We start from the raw sequence: 27,771 nt of genomic DNA on the forward strand, positions 1-27,771 counted from the left end.
GTTCATGGACTTCCTGAAGTTTATTCATAGATCTTTAGACCGTAGGTATTTAACTCTTGGAATAAGGGCCTAGAATTTTTTGGTGGTGGTGGTAGTGGCTGTTCCATTCAAGAAACGGTTCTTGGATAACTATTTTGTGTACTCAATGCACTCTCCCAAGTACTGGAAATATGAAGTTGGAAAAGAAACAATCTCTGTTTTGCAAAAATTTAAATTCCACCGGCACATGTTTGCTAGTGATTTGGAGAGTGAGAAGACACACAGCTACAGTCATGTGCCATATCCTGTTTCTGTCAACATTATGTCATCATACTGCATATATCCTATCACCTAGTAAAGTCCTAGCTGCAGTAACATCATAGTGCAATGTATTTCCCACTTGTTTGTGGTGGTGTTGGTGTCAGCAAACCTACTGCACTGGCAGTTGTATAAAAACATACCATATGTATAGTATGTAATACTTGATAATAAATGTTACTGGTTTATGTATTTACTATACTATACTTTTATTGTTGTTTTAGAGTGTACTCTTTCTACTTATTAAACAACATAACCGTAAAGTAGCCTCAGTCAGGTCCTTCAGGAACTATTCCAGAAGAAGGTGTTGTTATCATAGGAGATGACAGCTCCATGCGTGTTATTGTCCCTGAAGATCTTCCAGGAGACAAGATGTAAAGGTGGAAGACAGTGGTGATGATCCTGACACTGTGTAGACCTAGGCTTATGTGTATGTTTGTGTCTTAGTTTTTAACAAAAAAGTTTAAAAAGTAAAAAAAAAAAAAAAAAAAAATTAAAAATTTAAAAACAGAATAAACCTTTTCTAGAATAAGGATATAAGGAAAATATTTTTGTATGACTATAAAATGTGTTTCAGGCCTTCATGTTCATTCACTTCACTACTCACTCACTCACCCAGAGCATGTTCCAGTCCTGCAAGTTCCATTTATGGTCAGTGCCCTAAACAGGTGTACTATTTGTTATGTTTTATACAGTATTTTTACTGTATCTTTTCTATGTTTAGATGCACAAATGGTTACCATTGTGTTACAATTGCCGATGGTATTCAGCACAGTAATATGCTGTACAGGTTTGTAGCCCAGAAGCCACAGGCTATACCATATAGCCTAGGTGTGCAGTAGCCTATCCCATCAAGGTTTGTGTAAGTATGCTCTGGGGTGGCCACACAATGAAGAATGAAATTGCCTAAAGATACATTTCTCAGAACATATCCCTGTAGTTTGTGATGCGTGCCTGTACATAAGCAAATAATAGTAATAGAATATAATAAATGCTACCAGAATGGAGGCACCATATAGTACATTGAGTGCTGCCATAGAGCTATAGGAAGAAAGATAAAGAAATGATTCATTTGACTTGAAGGAGTATAGTGATGCCCAGGAGAAGAGATTTTAAAGATTGAGTGGTTTCAGAATAAACAGAAAACCTACAGAATGGGAGAAAATATTTGAAAACTATGCAATGGACAAAGGTCCAATATCCAGCATCTATAAGAAATGTAAACAACAAGAGAAAAACAACCCCATTAAAAAAATTGGCAAAGGACATAAACAGACACTTCAAAAGACATACCTGCAGCCAACAAGCATATGATGAAAACCTCAACAACACTGATCACTAGAGAAATGCAATCAAAACCACCATGTGATACCGTCTCACACCAATCAGAATGACTATGGTTAAAAAGTCAAAAAATAACAGACGTTAGTGAGGTGCAGAGAAAAGGAAACACTTATACACTGTTGATGGGAGTGTTAAATTAGTCCAACCATTGTAGAAAGCAGTATGGCGATTCCTCAAAGAACAAAAAGCAGAACTACCATTCGACCCAGCAATCCCATTTCTGGGTATACCCAGAGGAATATAAATCTTTCTACCCTGAAGACATATACATGCAAATGTTCACTGCACACTATTTACAATAGCAAAGACTTGGGTGGTTTTCCAGGCTCAGAAGGAGGAAATTGAACAAAGGAACAAAGGCATGAAGACCCAGTGTACAATTTGGGAAGAGTCACTGGAACTAAGGCCCAGGGAAGAGGCAATGGCTGGAGAAGAGACTGAAAATTCAGACCCTCAGACTAGGGTTAAGTTTTAAAATATTGTGCTGAGGTATCCAAACTATGGGTTCAATTAAACTTATTGATCATCTATGTGCTAGGCATATTCTCTGTTTGTATATATTAGAACATGAACCTTCCAGGTCCTTGAAAATGCGTGCTGGGTACTAAATGAAATGTTTCCAGTTGTGATTTTTTTTTTTTTTTTTTTTTTTTGAGACGGAGTCTTTCTCTGTCGCCAGGCTGGAGTGCAGTGGCGCAATCTCAGCTCACTGCAACCTTCGCCTCCCCGGTTCAAGCGATTCTCCTGCCTCAGCCTCACGAGTAACTGGGACTACAGGCATGCACCACCACGCCCAACTAATTTTTGTATTTTTTAGTTGAGACGGGGTCTCACCATGTTGGCCAGGATGGTCTCAATCTCATGATCTGCCTGCCTCAGACTCCTAAAGTGCTGGGATTACAGGTGTGAGCCACCGTGCCCGGCAGAAATAACTTTAAAAACTTAACATTACAGGCTCACGCCTGTAATCCCTGTAAACCCAGCACTTTGGGAGGCCAAGGCGGGCGGATCACCTGAGGTCAAGAGTTTGAGATCAGCCTGACCAATGTAGTAAAACCCTGTCTCTACTAAAAATACAAAAATTAGCTGGGCGTGGTGGTGCACGCCTGTAATCCCAGCTACTAGGAAGGCTGAAGCAGCAGAATTGCTTGAACCCGGCAGGCAGAGGTTGCAGTGAGCTGAGATCTTGCCACTGTACCCCACCCTGGGCAACAGAGCGAGACTCCGTCTCAAAAAACAAAAACAAAAACAAATTTAAAACATTATACAAATGTAAACTGCAATGATGACGAGGAGGAGGAATGTGGACTCCATATGAAATTCCCTCATGGTATCTGCACTAGAACATCTCTACTTTTCTTAAACCTCAAACCTCGCTCATCTCTTTGACCCTCAGTCTCTACAGAGGATCTGTTCTCCCACTCTCCAAAATTGCTCAAGGCCATCTGATATGAGTGGCCTCAATTTATTTTCAGATATGCATGTGCTTTACTTGGGGTTTTGTTTTGTTTTGGTTTTTAGTTCAGTTTTTTTTTATTGGGGTTCAAATAGGAGACAGTCGTGGGGAACCTAGAAGGCAAAATCTGAAAGCAAGCAAATACAACACCACACTGAGAATTGTACTATATATATATAAAAGAAACAATACAGAAACTTCATTCTGCTATCACAAAGCCTTCAAAGAAACGACGATTGATGCCTTAGTGAGGTTCACTAGAAGGGAAAAAGTTGGCAGATGTTTCCTACAGAAGGAAAAGCATGAGCAAAATTCTGGAGACCTGCCATAGCTTCTTATGCTCCTGGAGGCAGTATGGATTCAGGGTTTGGATGTCAGCAATCCCTGAAACCATGTTTCACAACTCTCCAAATGCCAGTTTTTTCATTAATAAAGTATAATAATTCATATCTCATGGGGCTGTTAAACAAGAACATAAAGTACTCAGCTGTACGGTAAGAGCTCAACAAAGCCTGGCCATCATTATTATTATTACTAGCCTGGCATGAATGAAGTATGAAGGAATGGTGGTGGGTAATGAGTGTGGGAGAAATCAGAGGTTACATCATAAAGGCTCTGATGGCCACATGCTGAGTATGGATCTTACCTCCTAAAGGTATTGGAAAGCTTCTTAAATGGCTCTGCAATGGTGTGATTAAATTTATGTCTTGGAAAGATCACATTGGTCATGGTGTGCACATGTGGTTTTTGCCTATTCAACTAAAAGCTCCTTAAAGCTTTTTATGCCATCACAGTCTTACGCACCTAAGAGGCTAAAGAGGCTAAATTATTTGCCAATTTGTGGTTGTTGAATTATCTATTTCAGAACTACTCTGAATTATCAGGTTGAGATTGAATGAGAGGAGCAGGACTGGAAGTAGAGCGGACATTTAGAAAGTTTCCGCAGTAACCCAGACGGTAGATGGTGGTGACCTCAACAATTGCCCAGTTACCTTCAGGACCAAGTCCAAGTTCCTTGTAATGGTGTACAAAGCTGGCACAATCAGACCCCTGTTCTCAAAACAGCCTACCTCTCACTTGTCTTCTCACTTGCTCCACTTATGAACAATTATTTAAAGTTCTTGAAATATTCCTTTCCCTGTGTCTTCCCTCCATAGTTTTCCTTCTGCATAGAATATTTCCTTTCCCTATCCACTTTCTACCTATTTATTCTAGCTCCTATTCATCCTTCAAAGCTCAGCTCAGATTTCACTTCCTCTAGGAAACCGTCAATGTCATTATCTTAGTCTTTTTGGCCTGCTATAACAAAACACCATAAACTGGGTGGCTTATAAACAACGGAAATGTATTTCTCACAGTTTTGGAGGCTGGGAAGTCCTAGATCAAAGCACCGACAGGTTCAATGTCTGGTGAAGGTCCACACTCTGGCTCCTAATGGTGCATTCCCATTATATCCTCACGTGGTAGAAGGGGCTAACTAGCTCCCTGGGGCCTCTTTTACAAGCGTATTAATCCCATTTATGAGGGTTCCATCTCCCGTGTCTATGATCTAATCACCTCCTAATGGCTCCACCTCATAATACTTCTGGAGGCAGAAGTATTAACCTTAAGGGTTAAGATTTCAACACATGAGCTGGCGGGGGAGGGAGGTGGGGATGGGACACAAATATTCAGACCGTAGCAGACAACTTGCTCTTTTAATGTAGAATGGATGACCCTCTAATATTTCCCCAGAGCACTCCATGCTCTTCTATCAGGGAACTTACTAAAATCATGTAACATGTTTCTTGGTGACAAGAACTAGGTCTTTTGTTTCTGTAACTGAAGTGCTTAGCCCAGTATCTGGCATGTGACGTGCCCAGTAAATGTTTGCTGAATAAGTGAATCCATGTCTCTTGTTTGCCACTATTTGCCCACTGAATCCATTAAGTGAGTTTTCATAATGGATACCATTGAAAATTCAACCCTGAAAAGAACGACTTTGGTTGTGGACCCATAAAGTCTTAGAAATAGTGAAGCTCCTACTGTCAATCCTTGAAAGGGAACAGTGCAGCTGCTGTATGCCTTGAGAATGGGCAAAAGACAAGTGACAAAAAGAGCACCAAAGGCACCTACTTGTCCCTCTGGGCCAGGGCCTCAGCGTATTGGTCGGGCTTGACCTGGTCTCCTGGTACATCTTCCCAGTTTTTGGTGACTCCCTTCAGTTTCTCTGAGAGCTCCAGGTTACACTCCTTCTCTGCTTCCACCAGAGCTGCCATGCGTGCAGCTTCATTCTTTGCTAGCCTGGATTCCTGGAAAAAGAACAAAAACTGAGAGGCCACAAAATTTCTACCTAGGTTAGGAGCCCTAAGACCCAAGAACACTGATGAATTTGAGAGGAAAAGTAGAGATGGAAAAGGTGAATGCCAGAAGGCATGGCAGTAGGAAAAGGAGTATGAATAAAAGAGAACCCCTAGCTATGGACTTTGGGAGCTCCTCACCTCCTGCAGAAGCTGGATCTTATTCTCCAAGAGCTCATAAACATGCTCCGTCTCCAGCTGTCGCTCCTCAAACTGGCGTCGGAGCTCAGCTTCATTCTGACTGTTGAGATTCTCCACATCAGCCCTAAAACCACAGAGCATTAGCTGGTCAGAGCCAGACATACAGTTTAGCAAGTGGAACCATTAAGGTTGTTCCAGTAATTCAGAGTGACACCGATAAGAAGAAAAATTGAGCATTTTTTCCCTCTACAGTTATCTGTGGAACTGAGCTCTTCAACTTCTTCAGGTTGAAAAAGTTCCAAACTTTTAGAAACTCTAACTTTGTGTTGTTTGTCAAGTAGTATATACTTGACTTCCTAGTGCCTTCATTATCTTTATAGCTTCCAGAGGAACTTTCATTTGGAAGGCAAGTAGTCATCAAATGGCTCACATTCACTGTTATCTGTCCTGGGACTCTTCCACTGACACTGCCTCCTAGAATGCTTTGCTAGTTCCTTGCCTTTTTTGCTATTTGAAATTCAAGTGTTCTTTCCATTTAGGTTGCTGGGACAGGATATCCATTTGGACAGCCACAGAAATGCTCTCTTCCTTTAAAACCAGTAATCCATAGTAGGCTGTCCTACATCTGGGCTACCTATCTAGAGTTCTATCCAGCTTTCCCATGGTCCCATGCAGAGACATTTAATCCATGAAAGCTCAAGATTTGGGCTGAGCTTTGCCTCTCTGATATCCCTAGGATTGAATGTCCAGGCGCTAGCATGAAGTGGGTAAGGTATCATCAACTTATTTATAGTGAACAACAGCTGCCCTCAGATGTCTGAGGATTAGAAATTTGGGAGCAATATCAGATGCAGAATGATTTTGATTCCTATTGGTTTTATACCTGCTTTAAGCCATTTGTTGAGAACCATGGGCCGTCTTCTTGTTCTCAGGACAAAGAACAATATTGAACTGGTATAGGATTATGGGGCACTAAGACCAGTGGTACTTTAGTATTTGTCTCAGGGGGTTGTGTCCATGAAGAGCAAATGATGCTTCCCTAAAGATTACAGGATTCCTTGTTGAATAGTGGACACTACTGAGCACCATCCCAGGGGCTATATTTATCTTGAGCTCCTCTGTCATTATATAGCTTTTGGGGGGTATGAGGATCTTGACCACAAAAGAGACAAAAGTCAAGCGTATAACCCAAGACCCCCAAACACGCAGACTCCAGGAATCATCAACTTTTATTTTGAATCTATATTTGACTCCATATTTCTTGCTAGTGCAATAGATAACTACCAACTATAATCTATAGAGAATGGAAGTTACACATTTTCTGAGTAACTCCATTAGCCAGGAACGCCTTATTTAAGACGCTACGGCTGTTTGAAGTCAGAAGATCCTAAACTTTGGCTGGGCGCGGTGGCTCACGCCTGTAATCCCAGCACTTTGGAAGGCCGAGGCAGGTGCATCACAAGGTCAGGAGATCGAGACCATCCTGGCTAACACAGTGAAACCCCGTCTCTACTAAAAATACAAAAAAATTTAGCCAGGCGTGGTGGCGGGCACCTGTAGTCCCAGCTACTCGGGAGGCTGAGGCAGGAGAATGGCGTGAACCCGGGAGGCGGAGCTTGCAGTGAGCTGAGATCGCGCCACTGCACTCCAGCCTGGGCAGCAGAGCGAGACTCCATCTCAAAAAAAAAAAAAAAAAAAAAAAAGAAGATCCTAAACTTTATGACAGAAGATGGGGGTTCTGCCACTGATTTGAGAAGAATATACTTTAGTTTTCTCATTTCTTAAAAATAGAATAATGTCACCTGATTCAAATGACACTTTTAAAAGTTTTTTAAATCAAAGCATTACACAAATTTCAAAATTTATTGTCATTGTAAGTTGTTCTAACATTTATTAGCCTATTTAATGCCTTTAAATAGTAATACCAGCACATTGTGTGTAATTTAATTTGGTTTTAAATATTCTGAACTTGCTGGATTGTCATCCTAAATATCAAGAAATACTGTAGACACAGAAAGAATGCCAGATCAGATTGATTGTGTACTGATCCCAGGACATAATCTGAAAACATTGTTTTTTTTTTTGTTTTTGTTTTTTTGTGTTTTTTTTGCATTTATATATTATTTTCTTCTATTTTTCAACTTTTATTTCAGCTTCAGGGGCTACTTGTGTAGGTTTGTTACCTGAGTATATGACATGATACTGAGGTTTGGGGTACAAATGATTCCATCACCCAGGTACTGAGCACAGTACCCAATAGTTAGTTTTTCAACCCTTCCTCCACTCCCCACCTCCCCACTCTAGTAGTCCCCAGTTTCTACTGTTGCTATCTTTATGTCCATGAGTACTTGCTGTTTAGCTCCTGCTCACAAGTGAGAACATGCTACCGCATTTGATTTTCTGTTTCTGCATTAATTTTCTTAGGATAATGGCCTCCAGTGGCATCTGTGTTGCTGCAAAGGACATGATTTCATTCTTTTTTGTGGCTGTATAGTATTCCATGGCATATATGTAAATGTGATGTAACACTTTTTTAAAATCCAATCTACTGTTGATGGGCACCTAGGTTGATTCCATGTCTTTGCTATGGTGAAGAGTGCTGCAGTGAACATGTAAGTGTATGTGTCTTTTTGATAGATTTGTTTTGTTTTGGATGTATGCCCTAATGGGATATATCCAAATTAATGGATATATCCAATTAATATTTGGGTGCAATGGGATTGCTGGGTCAAATGGTAGTTCTGTTTTAGGTTCTTGGATAAATCTCCAGACTGCTTTCCACAGTGACTGAACTAATTTATATTTCCACCAACTAAGCATTCCCATTTCTGTGCAGCCTCGCCAGCATCTGTTGTTTTTAGACGTTTTAATAGTAGCCATTCTGACTGGTGTGCGATGGTATCTCATTGTGGTTTTGATTTATATTTCTCTGGTGATTAGTGATGTGGAGCAATTTTTCATATATTTGGTGGGCATTTGTATGTCTTCTTTTGAAAAGTGTTTGATCATGCCTTTTGCTCAGTTTTTAAATGGGGTTATTTGTTTTTCATTGTTCAATTGTTAAATTTCTTACGGATTCTGGATATTAGACCCTTGTCAGATGCTAGTTTGCAAATTTTTTTAGATTCTAGAGGTTGTCTGTTTACTCTGTTGATAGTTTCTTTTGCTGTGCAAAACTCTTTAAATAAATCCCACTTGTCTCTTTTTGTTTTTGTTGCAATTGCTTTTGAGGACTTAGTCATAAATTCCTGAGGCCGATGTCCAGAATGGTGTTTCTTGGGTTTTCTTTTAGGATTCTTATAGTTTGAGGTCTTACATTTACATCTTTAATCCATCTTGAGTTAATTTTTATATGTGCTGAAAGGTAGGGGCCCAGTTTCATTCTTTTGCATATGGCTAGCCAGTCATCCCAGCACCATTGAAGAGGAAGTCCTTTTCCCACTGCTTATTTTTGTTGATTTTGTCGAAGATCAGATTGCTGTAGGTGTGTGGCTTTATTTTTGGGTTCTCTATTTGTTTCCATTGGTCTATGTGTCTTTCTTTCCTTTTTTTTTCTTTTTTTTCCAGCAACATGCTGTTTTGGCAACTGTAGCCTTGTAGTATAGTTTGAAGTTGGATAGTGTGATGCCTCTGGCTTTGATCTTGGTCATTTGATGAATGACATTGGTAGTTTGATAGGAATAGTGTTGAATCTGTAGATTACTTTAGGCAGTGTGGCCATTTTAATCATATTGATTCTTCCAATCCATGAGCATGGAATGTTTTTCCATTTGTTTGTGTCATCTATGATTTCTTTTAGCAGTGTTTCATAGTTCTCCTTGTAGAAATCTTTCATTTCCTTGGTTAGATGTATTCCAAGGTATTTTTTTTTTTTAGTGGATATTGTAAATGGGATTGCATTCTTGATTTGGCTCTCAGCTTGAATGTTATTGGTGTGTAGAAATGCTACTGATTTTCGTATGTTAATTTTTGTATTCTGAAGCTTTATTGAAGTCTGAAAATATTTTTAATAATTCTAATACTTGTCATTTAACACTAAGTTTTTAAAAAACTATAAATTATAAAAGTAACCATTTGAGCAATGCAAATGTATATTAAATAAATATCAAGTCTTCTCCCTATCACGGACTGTGATCTCACTCTTCCTCAATATACTATAAATATCACTCAGCAACTTTCCCCCTTACTTAATCAAGGAATTCCCACTAGGACAATAATATAGAGCTAACTCATTCTTTAATAATTGCATAATAGTCCACCGTGTAGTAATACCAAAACTTATTCAATCAAAATTTATTCAATCAATTGGTAATTGTTTCTAGTTTTTTGCCATTACAACTAATGATGCAATAAACATCCTTATACGTTTATCCTTTCACACTAATGCTTTTATTTATAAGAAACAGATTCGTTCTAGGGATTGTTTGATCAAAGGAAATCCTCCTTTTTTACGATAATAGGTAACACCACATACTAAAAATGTTGTCACAATTTACACTCACTGGTAGTGTGTGAGAGTGCCCATTTTCCCCAAATGTTATCTCAGCCCTTGATGTTATTATAAGCTGACTGATACTTTTTTATAAAGCTTATTTGCATTTGCCTCTACTAAAAGTGGAAACATTCATTGTTTCTGTTTAATTGATTGCTGACTAAAAGGAAGTTTGCAATCTTAGGTCTGGTGGATTTACCAACTTATGGCAAGGTCCATCTGACCTAGTAATACACAGAGAGTCCAAGGGAAACACAGCATATGAAAATCTATTGTTTCAGTTCCTGAATCAGACACAGGATTCAAATGCCATAGATAGGTTAAGGAATTTGGTTCCAAATCTGTTGCTCTCAGGTTAGCAAGCCAGACTCTGGAAAGGACCAGAGCTTAAAATTACAACTCACCATGTTTTATCCAGATGCTGTTTCTTGTCCTGGAGTTCTCGTTTCAAGCTCTCCACTTCAACCTTCAGCTCAATGTTCTGAAAAGCACACAGGCATTAATTGTTATTAACTGCCACAGACCCTCTATCCTGGATCCAGGTTCCCATTTGAGTCTTGCCTTGGTCTACAGCCTCTCGCCTCATCTCTGTCCTCTTTGTGACCCTTGACGTAGTTAGCTATTTAGCTGGATCAGCAATCTAGTCAAGGAAGAATAAACTGTACAGCTTCAGGGTTTCCCCTGAGCTACCTTATCGATTTTCCCAACCTATTCATCATTACCCCTGGCTCATGAACACTGCTCAACCCTATTCGTTCTCTAAACCATTGCAGGACAGAGTATGTATTAAAATAAATTTTTCCTAACTAATACAGATTGTTCCTGACAACCAAATTGCTAGAATAATACTTTTAATAGAATTATAGTAATAGAATAATACTTTTAAACGCCTGGGGATTTAATTAGTTAAAGAAATTTGGTTGTAAACATTTTTAAAAACAATGCTTTTATCATAAAATTGGAATTTTATAAATTAGGTTTGCTTAAGGTGAGAGGGGACTCTGATGGTAAAGTTACACAGGGAACAATTAATTTTTATTGAGGTGAGGAAGCAACAAGATTTGGGGAAACAGAAATAAGGAAATAAAAAAATCCCAAGTGTGTCTGGTGCAGGTTAAGTGGCTTAGTGTGGGTAAGGAGTATAGAAAATAGTTTGCAACTAGTTTGTGAAAATCCTGCTAAGACAACTGGATAGGCCAGGCACGGTGGCTCACTCCTATAATCCCAGCACTTTGGGAGGCCAAGGTGGGTGGATCACTTGAGGTCAGGCTTTCGAGACCAGCCTGACCAACATGGTGAAACCCTGTCTCTACTAAAAATACAAAAATTAGTTGGGCGTGGTGATGCACGCCTGTAATCCTAGCTACTTGGGAGGCTGAAACAGGAGAATTGCTTGAACCCAGGAGGTGGAGGTTGCAGTCAGCCAAGATCATGCTGCTGCACTCCAGCCTGGGTGACAGAGCCAGATTCTGTCTCAAAAAAAAAAAAAAAAAAAAGCAAAAAAAAAAAAAAAAAGGATAATAATCAGTAGAGATCAAAGACTCATCAGGGAGCTTTAAGCAAAGTATTGCCATGATCAGGTCCATGTTGAAGAAGGAATTAGGAAGAAGATGGGTGGGTCAGGGGCAACTGACCAGAATAGGGAGGGGGACTGTCTAAGGACAAGAGGTACAGGGAGAAAGACTCAAAAGACGTTTTAGAGACAGAAGCCACAGGCCTTGATGACTTTTGAGATTCAGATTAGACTGGAGGGAGGACCAAAGACAATGCTGAAATTTCTAGCATGTCAGTGGGAATGCATTCTATTAACTAAAATAGGGGCAGGTTTGTGGGGGAACCTGAGGAGGACTCTGCAAAATGTTAGTTGAGGGATTACTTTTTTTTCAGTTTAAACCTCAGCATACAAAGATGAATTAGTCCGGTCCCTGATGAAGTCCATAATACAGTATTAGGCAAGAAGAATGTTATTAATTAAAAAAGTAAAGAAGTCTTTAGATCAGAGGTTGACAGAGAGACTGAAGGTATAGTAGCTAAAGTATGAAAAGTAGTATTGTGGGTACTAAAACAGTAGGGAGGATTTTACTTTACTACTTTACTACCATATAATAACCACCAACACCTAGACTTCTAGAAGTCCAAGGCAACACACAATAGCAGCATATTGCCTACCATACTTGTGAAGACATTTCATAACCCATGTTTCCATGCAGGGTGGTTGAAACACAAATACTATTGGGAAAAGTAGAAACCTGGTTTAGATATTTGAGAGTTACTTAGAATTAAAGAATTTTAGAGTTGGAAGGCAGTTGGACTCGAGGCATTTTAGATTATATTACTAGTATGTTTCTAGTGACATACTGAAAAGAATATTTGTTTCCCTCATAAGTAGGTACCTTTTGACTAAGGTTAGAACATTGGTTCGGATCCAGTGAGATGAAAATATCCTAATTTCTTCAAGGCTTACATTATAGCATGTAAGAAGAAAATGACAGCCCTGTCTTTTCAGGATATCCTTTAAAGTTATTATTTTATGAACACGAGATAGCATTACCAGATTTAGCAAATAAAAATATAAGATACCTAGTTCAATTTAAATTTCAGGTAAACAACAAATAATTTGTTTCATTACAAGTATATCCTTTGCAATATTTGAGACGTAACTTAAATGCTAAAACATTGTTTGTTGTTTATCTGAAATTTAAATTGAATTGAGTACCCTGTATTTTATTCTGCAATGCAAATACCAAAAGATTAACAAATGGAAACAAGCATATTTCAATTTTGCATGAGGAACAAGTCCAAGATCTCTATATCAGTTTCATGGTGTGGCACTGCGAGAATAATTCATCTGTACCAATTGATCAATCGGTAAAATAGAAGATTTGATAAACTGTTGCTATGTCCCCAGCTTTGTGGTCAATACTTAAAGGAATTCAAATGTCTTCATAAGAAATGGTCCCTAAGCTAGAGGCCCTTCATAGAGGTGAAGAAATATGCATTCAATTATGTGGCAAATGCAGAGAGGGAGCAATTTCCTCATCTGTAATATGCAGATAATTGTATCTTCCTCATTCATAAACCTACCTTAGAGGATTGTGAGGCATAAATAAATTAATACATGTAAAGGACTTAGGACAGTGTTTCTAACGCAGGTATAATTAAAATTTTAATTATAATAATATTATCACCATCATCATCAAGAACAACAGCATTATCATTTGGGAACAGCAGTTTGCTTTCCATGAGACCATAATATTTCAAGTGGATTCAGTGTTCAGGATATGGTACTGACACAGAGGACTCTTAAGTTTATTATTATTTCTGCCACCAATTGATTCACTTCTGTGACCTTGGGTAAAATTCTGCTAAGGCTTCTCCACCTGGAAAATGACAAAGAATGGGCAAAAAGCTATTTAAATCTCATATGAAAGAAAATGGAATCTATAATATGAAATGTTATTATCAATGATATTCCTATGCCTGGCTAATTTATATAAATCAGAAAAGTCTGGATATGCTAAACCACCTTAGATAAGCCAAAACTGCTTGAGCAGATTTTTTAAAAATCTCATATCTAAAAATACATGAGGTCTCCAATGACTGGAGCTATATCGATGCCCTCTGCCTAGTTCTCAGTCTCATGATGTGACATAGGGAATCTCTATCAGGTATAAACTGATCAACAGAAAGTTCCCTGAAAAGTCCCTTACTATTAATACTACTTTTGCATGAGGAATCTTTGAATATTCAAATAAAAATAAACAAACAACAGGGAATGTGAGAGGCACTATGAAACCAACCTAAGGCCAGAAAGAATTAAGTTCAAATCCTGGCTCTATCACTTTCCTGCTAGGTGACCTTGGGCAGGTTAACTCATCACTATGAGCCTCAGTTTTCTCCTAAGTATAGTGTGGTTGCTTTCTTTTTTAATGAAGATAAGTATTCACGAGGGATTCTGTGAGGATTAAATGAAACAATGTACATGATAAGCATAGAACAATGCCTTGCACACAGCTGTTCAACAACCTGGATTCACTGTCCCTTCATGTCCAGGCTAACTAGTACCAGTCAGAGACCTCAGCCTTACCAGGAAAAATACTTAGATCTAAAGGAAGAAAAATGGAGGACATAAATTAGTAGATTCTATCTGTTCTAAATCCTACTGAAGAAAATGAAGTCAATGCTTCGACCAATTTTGCCAAAGATTCACAGATTTGAAGACCTTAGCATTTCTGTGTTCTAGTTCTCTTAAAGACAAGGAAATTGAAATCCAGAAGGATTACCTCCAAGGTAAAAGCCGTAACTGAAACCAACCCTCCACTATTGCTTTAGCCTTTTACCAGAGAGACCAGCTCAGGAAACACTGCCCAGTTTTGTCTGATTTTGTAGAATGTGGTAAATTATAGAATTAGAGAATGTGCTGCCTGAAGTTAGTCTTGAAATAATATGTGGAGGCAGTAAGTATAATGGTCAAGAGCATAGGTGAAGGCGAGAAGAGGGCTTGACAAGTCACCTGCCCCTTCTAAGTGCCTCATTCACCTCATCTATCAAGGAGATAACAATGATATTAATCTACAAAGGATTTTAGGGAGACTAAATGAAATAATGCACAAAAATCACATTGCACAGTGCCTGGCATGCAGTCAGCATTCAGAAAATGATAACTATTATTAACTATAAAAACAATAACAATTTACCCACTCTGACTAGGATAGCTGAAATCCAGAAGGGTTTTCAAGGGAAAAGCAATAATTTATCTCCAAGGTAAAGGCAGTAAGTAGAAAAGGAAAATGAAAAAGCCTATTCAAATAGATAATAAAGTTTATGAGTCTCACACAGAACTGCTAAAATGGCTTTATCTCCACAAGATTAAATCCTGAATATTATAATCAATTATTTCAGTGGATCAAAGTGATTCAATTTCACAAGTAATACAAAATCTTACCCCATGAAAATGCAAGGACAAACCAGTTTACAGTATCTTACATCAAAGTCTAACCTTCTTGTACCTTCTTTCTATAGAAAAATCATCATATAGCTATCATATTTATTCATTCTCCATTAGTAAATATTCATGTGTAAATTGCTAAATTCTAAGTATAGCATAAGTAGATTCCAAATTAACTGCATTTGCTTATTTTATCACCAAGTCTTCTTGGCTCTTTGTCAAGATATCTAAGGAAATTGATGTACTCAAGAAAGGGTAGATGGGAAGAGAAAGCACTTCTCTTTCTTCATGCCTCCAAAGGAGTATTCGCCCATCTAACTCAAGAAAAAGTTTCAATGATGAAGCTGAAATTAAACTTTTACTATAATGTTAGTACCTAGAACTAGAGCACAGGGCTAACAAGTTTATGGATTAACTGTGTTTAGTTAGACTTTCTCTGTGTCCACAGCTTGTTTTGTTTCTGGAAACATCACTTGACCAGAGTCTTAACACCAATCCATGTTAAATACAGGATTGTACTGAAATGATTTCCACACTGATGTTTACTGCAAAGTTCAAAATAGGATTAGGTTAAAAGCAACCAGCAGTAACCAATTAGCTAACTCCTTTCCAAGGCTTCAAGTTTAACTCTATCACTTGTTCCATTGCTCATATAATCCACAATATGGCTATCTTTTTAAAAAGTATTATTTTCAAAATCTTGCCCCAACAGAAGTCATGGCAGAGCGAATCCTTAAAAACTACTTTTTACAAAAACAAAGAGAAATGGCTTTTCCTAATCAATTTTTAAAAATCTTAATCCAAAATTAATTATTTCATCATCAAATGCTGATTATTGTCTATTATTCTAACTCGGTCAATAGTTTGCACACTGCCTCCTATGTAATACTAATATTCCACAAAACATTTCTGCAAGTAGTGGAATGAGAAGTTTCAATCGAATACATCGCCAGGGAGTGTTAACAAATCCATTCGGACTCTTAAAGGATTGATTCTCCATACTTAGCAACTCTCTTAGTGTTGAAAGGGATTCAGAGGTCCTGTAAGGAATAATGGAGATGTCTGATGTGTATTTCTTATACTTGGTATGTCTGCAATCCAGTTGAGAGGCTGAGAGCAAAACACGAAGGTATGAATTTAAAATGCTAACGGTGAAGTTTGGTGAGGGAGTTCAGATATGGTTCAAGTTCCCAAGTAAGATTTAATGGGTAAGTAAGATATAGAGGGCTAGAGATATGATAGATAAGGAAATATGGTATTAAGAGTGAAACTGCTATACAACCCAAATGTACAAGTACCATTTGGTAGCTCACTTCCTTCAAGCATAAATATTTAATACAGCAAAGTTCTAGAACAATTTTTAAAACTTCATTAACAAATGATTGGATAAACAAAATGTGGTATATCTATACAATGAAGTATTATTTAGCCATATAAAGAAATGCTACCACATGGTCACCACATGGATGTCACCACATGGATGAACCTTGAAAATATTATGGTAAATAAAAGAAAGGCAGTCACAAGTCACAAAGAACCACATATTGTATCATTTCATTTATATGAAATGTCCAGAATAAGCAAATCCACAAAGCATAGATTAGTGGTTGATTGCAGCTGGGGGAATAGGGAAATTCGGTGCTGATGGCTGATGGGTCAGGGTTTCCTTTTAGAGTGATAACTGTCCTAAAATTCATTACAATAATTGCTGCACAACTCAATATACTAAAACACCGGTGTATACGGAATTCTACACTTCAAATGGGTGACTTGTAATGGTATGTGAATTATATTTCGATGAAGTGGCTATGAAAATGTTTCAAAAGGCCCTAGGAAGTTTTAATAGTTTATAATGAAATGATAATACTTATTAAATTAAATATACACTTAGAAAGTGTTTGGCAAATGTATTGCCTTCAAGTTCCTCTAACAGAGATTACTTATCACTGGATATTTCCAAATCTCTCTCCAATCTTGCCCCTCGTCTTCAGCCCTCTCCCCCACCCTCCCGGGTTACCACTCTATTAGGTATTTCTTCCTTCTCCCTAGGACTGGAGTACATGAATCGTCTCATATCTGGTTTCCCCAACCTGAGTCCCTCTACTGCTTCATTTTTTCCTAAACCATAGCTCTGGTTATTTCATTCCCTCTCTTCAAAAAGCATTTAATATGTGATGCAGGTCCAGCTAAAGAAGAAAAAGGAAAGAAAGAAAAAACCTTTTAATGATTTTTAACTGCACAGCAATTAAATTTTACACAACTGGCCTGATAATAGAGTCTATTCAAAATTTGACCTCAATCTACCTATCCAGCTTTATCTCCATCATTATCTGCTAGCCTAACTGGATTTCCCAAACATGCCCTATGCTTCTCGGTGCCACATCATTGTGTGCCCTTCAGCTTCAAGGTTAAATGCCATGTCCCCTGTGAGGCCTGCCTTTATCTCTCCAAATTAAAAGTAATTTCTCATGATGTGACATTATGAGCTTTCAAATATCTTTTCATACTGCAACACTATCATCCTGTGTAAATGCTTCATATTTCTACACCTGCCTTATTTACCCTTTTAAATTGCAAACTCCCTAAGGACAGAGGTAATGATGGTGTGGCGGAACTAGCCAGGTGCATGCTTCTTAAGATACTGCCTCTCAGCGTTGTCATGCTGGGGCAGGAATTTCAGGATAAGTAAACCTAGGTTCACATACCTTTCTGCCACTTCCTAACTGGGGGACATGTTTGTGTAAATTACTTAACCTTTTACAACCTAATTTCCTCATTTATAAAATAGGGGTTGCAAAAATTACCTCAAAGTCTGTAGTAGGAATAAATGAATTTTTGTAAAGTACCCAGCACAATGTCTGATACAAATAACCGGCAGCTCGGGCGCGGTGGTTCACGCCTGTAATCCCAGCACTTTGGGAGGCCGAGGTGGGTGGATCACGAGGTCAGGAGATCGAGACTATCCTGGCTAACACGGTGAAACCCCGTCTCTACTAAAAATACAAAAAAACTAGCCGGGCGTGGTGGTGGGCGCCTGTAGTCCCAGCTACTCGGAGGCTGAGGCAGGAGAATGGCTTGAACCCGGGAGGCGGAGCTTGCAGTGAGCCGAGATGGCGCAACTGGACCCCAGCCTGAGCTACAGAGTGAGACTCTGTCTCAAAACAACAACAACAACAACAACAACAACAACGAAAACAAATAACCGGCAGCTGTGACTAATCTGAGGTCCTCGCAGTGTCTCGCACCTCTATGTGCAGTAAAAGCATTGAAAGAGTGAACCAACAAGAGAACAAATAAGGAATAGATGACAAGAGTCAGAAGTGGAGTAACAATGATACGTTTGTTGAATGAGTGAGAAGGCGATAGATAATGCTGTGAGATTATATGGAAAACTTTTTATCTGAAGTCTTTAAAAGGCATTCTCAGTTTTGGCTGGGTGAAGTGGCTCACGCCTGTAATTCCAGCACTTTGGGAGGCTGAGGCGGGCGGATCACTTGAGGTCAGGAGTTCGAGACCAGCCTGGCCAAACTGGCGAAATGCTGTCTCTACTAAACATACAAAAATTGGCCGCACAGAGTGGTGGGTGCCTGTAATCCCAGCTACTCAGGAGGCTAAGGCAGGATAATCGCTTGAACCCGGGAGGCAGCGGTTGCAGTGGGCCAAGATTGTGCCCCTGTACTCCAGCCGGGGTGACAGAGCGAAACTCCTCCTCAAAAAAACTAAAAAATAAGGGCCAGGCACGGTGGCTCATGCCTGTAATCTCAGCACTTTGGGAGGCTAAGGCAGGTGGATCACGAGGTCAGGAGATTGAGACCATCCTGGCTAACACGCTGAAACCCCATCTCTACTAAAACTACGAACAATTAGTGGGGTGTGGTGGCGGGTGCCTGTAGTCCCAGCTACTAAAGGCGGCTGGGGCAGGAGAATGGCATGAACCTGGGAGGCAGAGGTTGCAATGAGCCGATCTCGCCACTGCACTCCAGCCCGGGTGACAGAGCGAGACTGCATCTCAAATAAATAAATAAATAAATACTTTTCCAGGTTTTTGTTTTGTTTTTGTTTTTTCGATGGAGTCTCGCTCTGTCGCCCAGGCTGGAGTGCAGTGGCGCGATCTCGGCTCACTGCAAGCCCCTCCTCCCGGGTTCACGCCATTCTCCTGTCTCAGCCTCCCGACTAGCTGGGACTACGGGCGCCCGCCACCACGCCCGGCTAATTTTTTGTATTTTTAGTAGAGACGGGGTTTCACCGTGTTAGGCAGGATGGTCTCGATCTCCTGACCTCGTGATCCGCCCGCTTCGGCGTCCCAAAGTCCTGGGATTACAGGTGAGACACCGCGCCCTGCGGACTTTTTCAGTTTTAAGCTAAGAGTGTTCTCTAATAGGTATATTATTGACCCATTGACAATGAAAGATCGCATACACTTTAGGATTCCAGCCTCCTCTTCTACTGCTCATGCTCTCAGGTGAGAAGGGCTAAACATCCTACTCCTGTGCACTACGTTGGAGCTCAGAAATACTGACTTAAAATCTCCAGATCTTAAGCTGAACGTTTTAGAGGGAAAATTGAGTATGGACCCAGTATTAGATGGTATTATGGAATTATTTTTAAGCTTTTCGGATACAATAATGGTACTGTGGTTATGTTTAAAAACAAAGCCTTCGCTGGGAGGGTTACATTCTGATATCTTTCCAGATAAAATTATATGATACCAGAGAGTTGCTGTAAGGGGTGGAGGAGGACAAGATGGGGAAAGAACAGTGCAGGGAGGTCACTGAAAAGAACAGCAAAATGTTGGGAACCGTTGAAGGTGAGTGATGGGAACATGGCTCCCTGGTAAATGGGACAGGTACATAGGGAGGTACTCTTCTCATAGTCTTTGTTTATATTTGAAAATTTTCAAACTTACATAATGAGAAGTCAAAAGGGGCATTTTCATCCCAAAAAAGTAAATGTCCATATTATTTTTTATTTTTTCATTTTCAATTCTGGAATTACCTAAACTCAGGTCATAGACAGCAATGAAAATTCGGCTCCCTGTGGCAGCTTCTTTCAGCCACCAGACTTACATAGACTCAGTGGTGCGGAGTCCGTTTCCCAATACTGAAGGATAAAGAAAATTAAACCTGCCTCTAGGCACGTCTCAAACTTGGGAGACTCAGAATACAACAGAGTATGGGTCACAGGGAGGAAAGAAGAGATGCAGAAATAAATTAAAAACAAGATTTGTTTAAAGAGGAACTGCAACTTCTTTAATTGGGCAGATTGAACCAATAAAAGCACAGTTCTCTCCCTTCACCTCTTTAGTCTCTTCGACTTTCACATTGTTTCACTCACTCTCTTCCTCTCCCTTTCACCCGCTCACCTTACCCAGCTTGAACTGTGCCCTCTGATCTGACACAGGATGACGATGACATCAGTCATTATCCGACAGCCATTTTTTCTGATAACTAAAGTTCTGAGTGATGATAGTTCATGGTGAGATAATTTCCAAGACCTCGCTAGCCATTGGCGGCACTACTCTCCATTAAAGACAAGTGCATTTATTGACTGAGAAATCAATTATACAAGTGTCCCTGGAGGCCACCAAGGCTTTGCCTGAACTGTTCTCAGCCTATGATGGTTTCTCTTTCTAAACCTGTTCTTCTAGGTTCAGCTCAAACATTCTCTCCTATACAAACCTTTCCCCAACCTCCCAGTCAGAACTAATAATTTGTTTTCACTTCAGCTGTACTTAGTTTATAATTTATATGACTATAATTTAATAACTGAGACTCTTCTGATAGTACAAAGAGGTGCCATCACAACTACCTCTGGGCAACAGGCAAAAATCAAGACTGTCCTTAGTAAACCAGGATTCATACGAGGTCATCTGATGTTTACCTCTAGTATAGCACTCATCCGTCTCTGCCTTGCATTGCTTATTTAAAATGTCTGCTTCCCCTTCTAGGTTTTAGAAAAGTTCTTTGCTCACAATAACTCTTAGTATAAGTTTCTGGAATAAACACTTTGTTATCACTCTTGAACTGATGACTTACATTTTTGTTTTGGCATTTAACTTCACATTTGTACATTCATGTGTATGCATTTCAACTCATCTACAAGCTTATATCCTTCAAAGTTTGCTGCTGGGCTAAGAGCAGACATTCAAAAAATAATAATAGGCCAGGCACGGCAGCTCACGCCTATAATCCCGGCACTTTGGGAAGCCAAGGCTTTGGGAAGCCGAGGCGGGTGGATTACTTGAGGTCAGGAGTTCGAGACCAGCCTGGCCAACATGGTGAAACCTCATCTCTATTAAAAATACATAAATTAGCCGGGCCTGGTGGCAGGCGCCTGTAATCTCAGCTACTCAGAAGGCTGAGACAGGAGAATTGCTTGAACCCAGGAGGCGGAGGTTGCAGTGAGCCAAGATCGCGCCACTGCACTCCAGCCTGGGCAAGAGTGAGACTCTGTTTCAAAATAAATAAATAAATAAATAAAAATAAAAATAAATTAAATAGTTTTTTAAAAAACCTTGATGGCATACCAGCATACATTCATTGATAAAGTCGATAAAAAAGTATTGGAGATTAAAGATTGCCAAAACCTAAATGCTTTCTTGGCATCATTGTCCTTGACCTCAAGGAGCTCTCAGTGTAATCAGAGTTGCGTTAAGGTCAGTGAGTGACGGAAATGGGTACTGCACCTTTGCAAGATAGTAGGAAGCAAGCCAGAGAGGAGCTGGCATTCCACAAAAGAGTCTTTATTTGGGACAAAAATCAACATGACCAAATCCCATTCTAATCAATTATGTAAACTAAAGGAATTTTTAAAAAATAATTTAGCAGGAGGAAGAGTTTCAAAATCTCATAGGGAGTCTCTGATGTAACTCCTGATTATTCACCCAAAGTGAAAAGTAACTATTAATGAATGGGTTTTATTTTCAAACCTTTCATTTTTAGAATCTTATCTCTTCTAGGAAAAGTATAGTACATACATATTTTTTGTATGCAGAGTGAATTTCTTCTCCAGGCTTCTCTGACATCAATGGGGCAAGGTCATAAATCTACAAAACAGGGAGAAGCACTGAGCATTTTCAGAAGGGACTCTATCAGTCTTGACCAAAAGACAAAGGACTGGTCATTGCAGGATCCCTAGAAATACATTTTAGTGGCTTCCAAGTGAATTCTTTAGTAAATGGAGTTTCTCTCCATTCATAAGTTTTAGAGCAAAAATGAAGCCTTAGTGGGTCTAGATATCTGGCTAACATTAGCTCCCTGTGTGACCTTAAACTAGTCGTCCCCAAAGCTTTATGTTTTTGTACAATTAACTTGAATTACAGCCTCTCCTTCTTGCCCATAAGAACGATAATATGACCTGCATTACTCATCTTTTATGCTTCTGTGAGACACCTAGCCACCAAGCAGAAGGTGTTCAAATGCAAAGCATTGAGTTTTTAGACTTTAATGTGAAGTGGAAGAAAGCCTTGATTCAGATGCACAATCTCTACCTTTCTACAGATTCCACATTTGCTGTCTTTTACTAGTGCAGTTAAGTCCCAAATTAGAAACATAAGTCACCCCAACATGTGACAAGTGTCCTTCGTTGCCAAAGAAAGGACAGCGGCGCTGTGTCCTCAGCCTTAGCAACCAGAAGATTCTGCAAGACCAGGACACTCTCCTGCCAGAGCCTGCTTTAGTGTCCAGTCCTGTTCTCCAAAGAGATGGAAAAAACCAAGTGGAGAAGTTTCAGTTTATTCAATGTAAGGCTCCATATTCAAATGGCAAAACTGCTCTGTTCAGGTCATGTTTCAAGCCCAACCTATGTCAGTCCTTAGTAAAAGCTTCAAAGCAATATCAATCCTTTCCCAGCCTGGTTTACCTTGATTAGACAAACACAGATATCCATGTCTGAGAAAGCACTGAGGCCACGGATGAGTGCTAAGGAGATTAGGTGTTTGGATAGACACAGCTAGTGTGTGTGTGTGTGTGTGCTAAGGAGATTAGGTGTTTGGATAGACACAGCTAGTGTGTGTGTGTGTGTGTGTGTGTGTGTGTGTGTAGACAAAGAAACAGAGGCAAAGACAGAGACAGTGCTCATTGGGCAGAGGACAGAGTAGCTGAGATAGTATCATTTGTTCATTTGTTTTTTCATAAAATACTTAGTAAGCACCTACTTTGTATGTGCAGACACTTTAATAGGTACTAGAAAGAGCAAGATAGACAGAATCAGTCTTCAGAGAATTTACAGCCTATGGGGGTAACTAAACCAATAATTATCATAGCATGTAACAAACAAAAGAGAACCTAGAGTCAGACAGCTGTATGGAAATGCACACAGGTGGCAGACATAAACAGCAGAAGATACACGAATCAATGCGGGTCCATCATGTAACTCCTAGCTTTAGTCTCTAAACCTAGGCTCCTACTCGACTCAACTCCTACTCTAACTCAAGATATACCATACCTTGGTTTGCTCTTTCTCTAAGCATCCCAGTTCTAGTTTTCTAGGGAGCAGGGATATAAATCTACATTTATGTGAAACTACAGCACCCCCAAGGGAAAATAAAGAATCCAGTGCTATTCTAGTAATTTTAGGGCAGTGGTACAGTACAATGCAAAGTATAGGCTTTAGAACTAAATTGGTCTGGGTTCAAATATGAGCCCTCTCACATTCTATTAGGTTGAACCATATAAAAATGGAGATATTCAATCATTTTTTACAGTTTCATTTAGTTCAGCTCTGTATTCTAGAGGTAAATCACTTTAACCTAAGTTTCATTTCCTTCTGTTGTTAGTTTTTTTTAATAGTGCTAAAACCCCTACCTTTCAGGGTAGTAAATGAAAAGATGTAAAAAAAAAAAAAAAAAAAAAAATACCTGACATATAGTGGGTGTTCAATAAATGTTAGTTTTCCCAAAGGTAGTCAGATGCATGAATCATAATAAGAGGAATTTCTGGTCAACACTAAGCTTAAGAACCCAAGAAAAGATATATTAAAATGAGACATCTTTGGGTTTTGATAGTGGGGGAGGCTGAATATACACGGGTATGTATGTAGGGACAGGCAGTAAATAGGAAATCTCTGGCTCTTCTGCTTAACTTTGCTGTGAACTTAAAACTGCTCTAAAAAAAATCTGACCCGGCCTGGTGGCTCACACTTGTAATCCTAGCACTTTGGGGGTGCTGAGGCAGAAGGATCCCTCGAGCCCAGGAGTTTGAGACCAGCCTGGACAACCGAGAAAGACCATATCTCATTAAAAAAAATTAAAAATTAAAAAATAAAATAAAAATCAAAATCCATTTTTTAAACAAAAAGAAAAATGGGGGAAAATGAGGTGTTCTGTTTGTTTTATTTAGACTCTGAGCACAGAGTTCCCAAGATACACTCTGCTGTGGTATTCACACTGATCTCCAATTAAACCCTTCTCAGTGTGTCATGAGCTATTCATTCCCGATAGTCACTCTGTTAGAATCTTGGTCGTGTCCCAGAGGCCTCTGTTGATGTGGCTCAACTGAGCTGGCAAGTGAGAAAACATACACATAAATACCAATGATCTCACTGATTCTCTCCCCTCCCCAGGACATTCCTTAGCAGAACCAATCTCTCTCACTTGGCTGGAGCCTCTCTGTTCACAGATAGGCCCGGCTGGGCTAAACTTAGCAAAGGGCAGGCCCCCTGCAAAAGCCAGGGGTAAGGCTGGAGCCCCTGCAATGCCCCAGGACACCTTGTGTGGAGACAGGAGCCCAGCCCTGCCGAAGTTGCTAAAGGGGATATCCAGAATGTTTGTTTTTCTCAGCTATTTAGGAACTGGAGCTCAAGGGAACCATCCTTTACTTCCTTAACTTCTCACATAAATGTTATCTTTGGGCAGCAGCTATAGAACTGGAAACGAAGCAAAACCTTCCTTTGGAATATAAAAATTATATTAATTTTTCTACAGATAAATTGTTGCATAGGAAACCTGCTAAATATTTTTAAATTATCTGTGACATCTAACATAATCTGACATTTATCCCCAAATTCAGCTTTCAATTCTGGATTGAAATATACTTTGATCTGTTCTCTAAAAAGGACAAAGCCAGTCACTGGTGTTTTGCAAAGTCTAGGACCATTTTTCCTACACAGAATCTCACACAACTAACAGACAAGATATTAGAAACTAAGTTCTAATATCTAGCAGTCACTCTTTCCCTGGAAGCCTGGCTGTGTCCTGAAGCCAGGTCCTATGACCAGGCAACACTTCTGAAGCTCTCCTTCCACTAGGGACAGCACTTACCCTGTAGACTCTACAGATGTGCCATCCAGGACGGCAGGCATGAGCCACATGTGGCCATTGAACCCTTGAGATGTGACTAGTCCAAATCAAAATGTGCTGTAAGGATTTCAGACTTAGCACACATTGGATTTCAAAGACTAACTACAACAAAAGAATGTGACATCTCATTAATAATTTTAAAATGTTGATTTAATGTTGAAATGGTAATGTTTTAAATATATTATTAACATTAATTTCACATATTTCTTTTTACTTTTTTTAATGTGGCCATCAGAAAAATTTAAATTACATGTGTGGCTTATATTTACATTGGACAGCACTGCTGTATAAGATGTTAGAAAAAAGACGTATTTGCTTTAAGTACTTTGCGTTAAGACATAGTGTGACCTGCATCACAGTTAATCCTGTGGTCTCATAGCATCTTAGAGAGTTTTGTGGGGTGCTGGCATCCATCAACCATCAAAATACCAAAATGACTCTAGGCAATTATAAGTGAAGCAAAACCATTGGGTAGGGATGATAACAGGCACTACACTTAACAGGAGTCAGCGCGTATCACAATGCTGCTCAGACTATGTTCAGACACTAAACTCTAAGTGTCATGAGGGCAGGGACTCCCTCTATCTTCTCATCACTGTAGCATCGCTAGCACAATGCCCACACATAGAAGATAATGATATATTTATCAAACAAATGGATGTTGTTCAAAATAAAAATATAGCCCTCTGGAAAAACAATTCTCCCTGTCAAACACTTCCTCTTCTTACTGTTTCTTTTCTCAATTTTTTTGCTTCCTACTTCCACCAACCCCTCTTGCAGAGACTGCTCCATTCCAGTAAAAGGCAAAGGTTCAACTGGAGTCCTCCAAAGTCAGCTGGGCCTAAGGTTTGGGTAGGCAATTGCTGGAAGAGCACAGAGAAGGAAAGATATCAGGTAGTGGTGATAAGAAAAGGCCCACCTGGGCCGGGTGCAGTGGCTCACGCTCACATAATCCCAGCACTTTGGGAGGCCGAGGTGGGCAGATCAAGAGATCAGGAGTTCGAGATCAGCCTGGTCAACATAGTGAAACCCCATCTCTACTAAAGATACAAAAAATTAGCCGGGCGTGGTGGCGCATGCCTGTAATCTCAGCTACTTGGTAGCCTGAGGTCAGAGAATCACTTGAACCCGGGAGGCAGAGGTTGCAGTGAGCCGAGATCGCGCCACTGCACTCCAGCCTGGGCAACAGGGAGAGACTCTGTCTCAAAAAAGGAAAAAAAACAAAACAAAAAAACCCCAAAAACAAACAAACAAACAAACAAAAACATAAGAAAACACTGGCAGTCTCTCACCACCATATCAGTCCATCTAAGGCATCTTGGGTCACATTCTCTGTCTTTCCACTTATGACCATAGATCAACTATCCGTGCTCCTATCTAAAGCCAAATCTTCCACTTATGTATTAATTAAGTGCTATTCCCCCTGCCTCTCAAAGGCACCACCTAGAAGGTCTCCCCTTCTTCTCTTTATCGATATTTCACTTTCTAATGGAAAATTATATTGGCATACAAAAATGCTATTATTCATTTATTTTTCTAGAAATCCACTATGGACCTCATACCCTTATCAGGTATGCCCCATTCTTTTCCTCTCCTTTGAAACAAAACTCAAAGTAATTATTCATTCTCATTGACTCCAATTCTTCTCCTCACATTGTTTCTTAAACCCACTGCAAGCAGGCTTTTGTCTCCACCACTCCACCAGAATTACATTAATTAAGATCACTAATGACATCCATGTTGCTAAATCCAAAGGTCAATTTTTTTTTTTTTGAAACAGAGTCTCGCTCTGTCGCCCAGGCTGGAATGCAGTGGTGCAATCTCGGCTACTGCAGCCTCTGCCTCCCGGGTTCAAGTGATTCTCCTGCCTCAGCCTCCTGAGTAGCTGGGATTACAGGCATGCACCACCACGCCTGCCTAATTTTCGTATTTTCAGTAAAGACCGGGTTTCATCATGTTGGTCAGGCTTGTCTCAAACTCCTGAACTCAAGTGATCCGCCTGCCTCGGCCTCCCAAAGTGCTGGGATTACCGGCCTAAGCCACCACGCCTGGCTGGCCAAAGGTCAATTCTTAATCATCATATTACTCAAGCTCTCAGCAGGATTTCGAAAGGTGGATCCTGTCCTCTTCCACTATACACATTCTTCATTTGGCTTCTGGGACTCCAGACTTTTTCTCCTACTTCACTGGTTTGTATGTTCTCTATCTCCGTTTCTGATTCTTCCTCTTTTCTCCAAATTATTAATGTTTGAGCTATACAGGACTTAGTCTCTGGTCCTTTTCTTTTCCACCTGGGAAGGTCTAACTCCAACTCCTTTGGTGATCTCCTATCGTTTCATGGCTTTAAATATTTAAATTTAATATTTAACCATCTATTTGCTGATAACTCCCAAATTTATGTCTCTAGCCCAGCCCTATTTCCTGAACTTTAGACTTATGTATTCAATTGCTTACTTA

The 27,771-nt window shown here is 39.7% G+C and overlaps 1 protein-coding gene across 25 annotated transcripts in view; it reads right to left on the minus strand.

Moving 5' to 3' along the window:
• LOC103224084 (myomegalin) overlaps positions 1 to 27,771 on the minus strand; it is a 219,153-nt gene that overhangs the window by 95,924 nt on the left and 95,458 nt on the right. For all 25 annotated transcript variants that reach the window (XM_073008038.1, XM_037997367.2, XM_037997368.2 and 22 more), the window contains exons 5-7: positions 10,474 to 10,550; positions 5,578 to 5,701; positions 5,213 to 5,388 (exon numbers count right to left, since the gene is read on the minus strand). In XM_073008038.1, the coding sequence (XP_072864139.1) occupies positions 5,213 to 5,388; positions 5,578 to 5,701; positions 10,474 to 10,550 (377 nt within the window). The remainder of the gene's footprint in view (positions 1 to 5,212; positions 5,389 to 5,577; positions 5,702 to 10,473; positions 10,551 to 27,771) is intronic.

Source organism: Chlorocebus sabaeus, chromosome 20 (genome assembly GCF_047675955.1).
Source record: "Chlorocebus sabaeus isolate Y175 chromosome 20, mChlSab1.0.hap1, whole genome shotgun sequence".
Classification (NCBI taxonomy): Eukaryota; Metazoa; Chordata; class Mammalia; order Primates; family Cercopithecidae; genus Chlorocebus; species Chlorocebus sabaeus.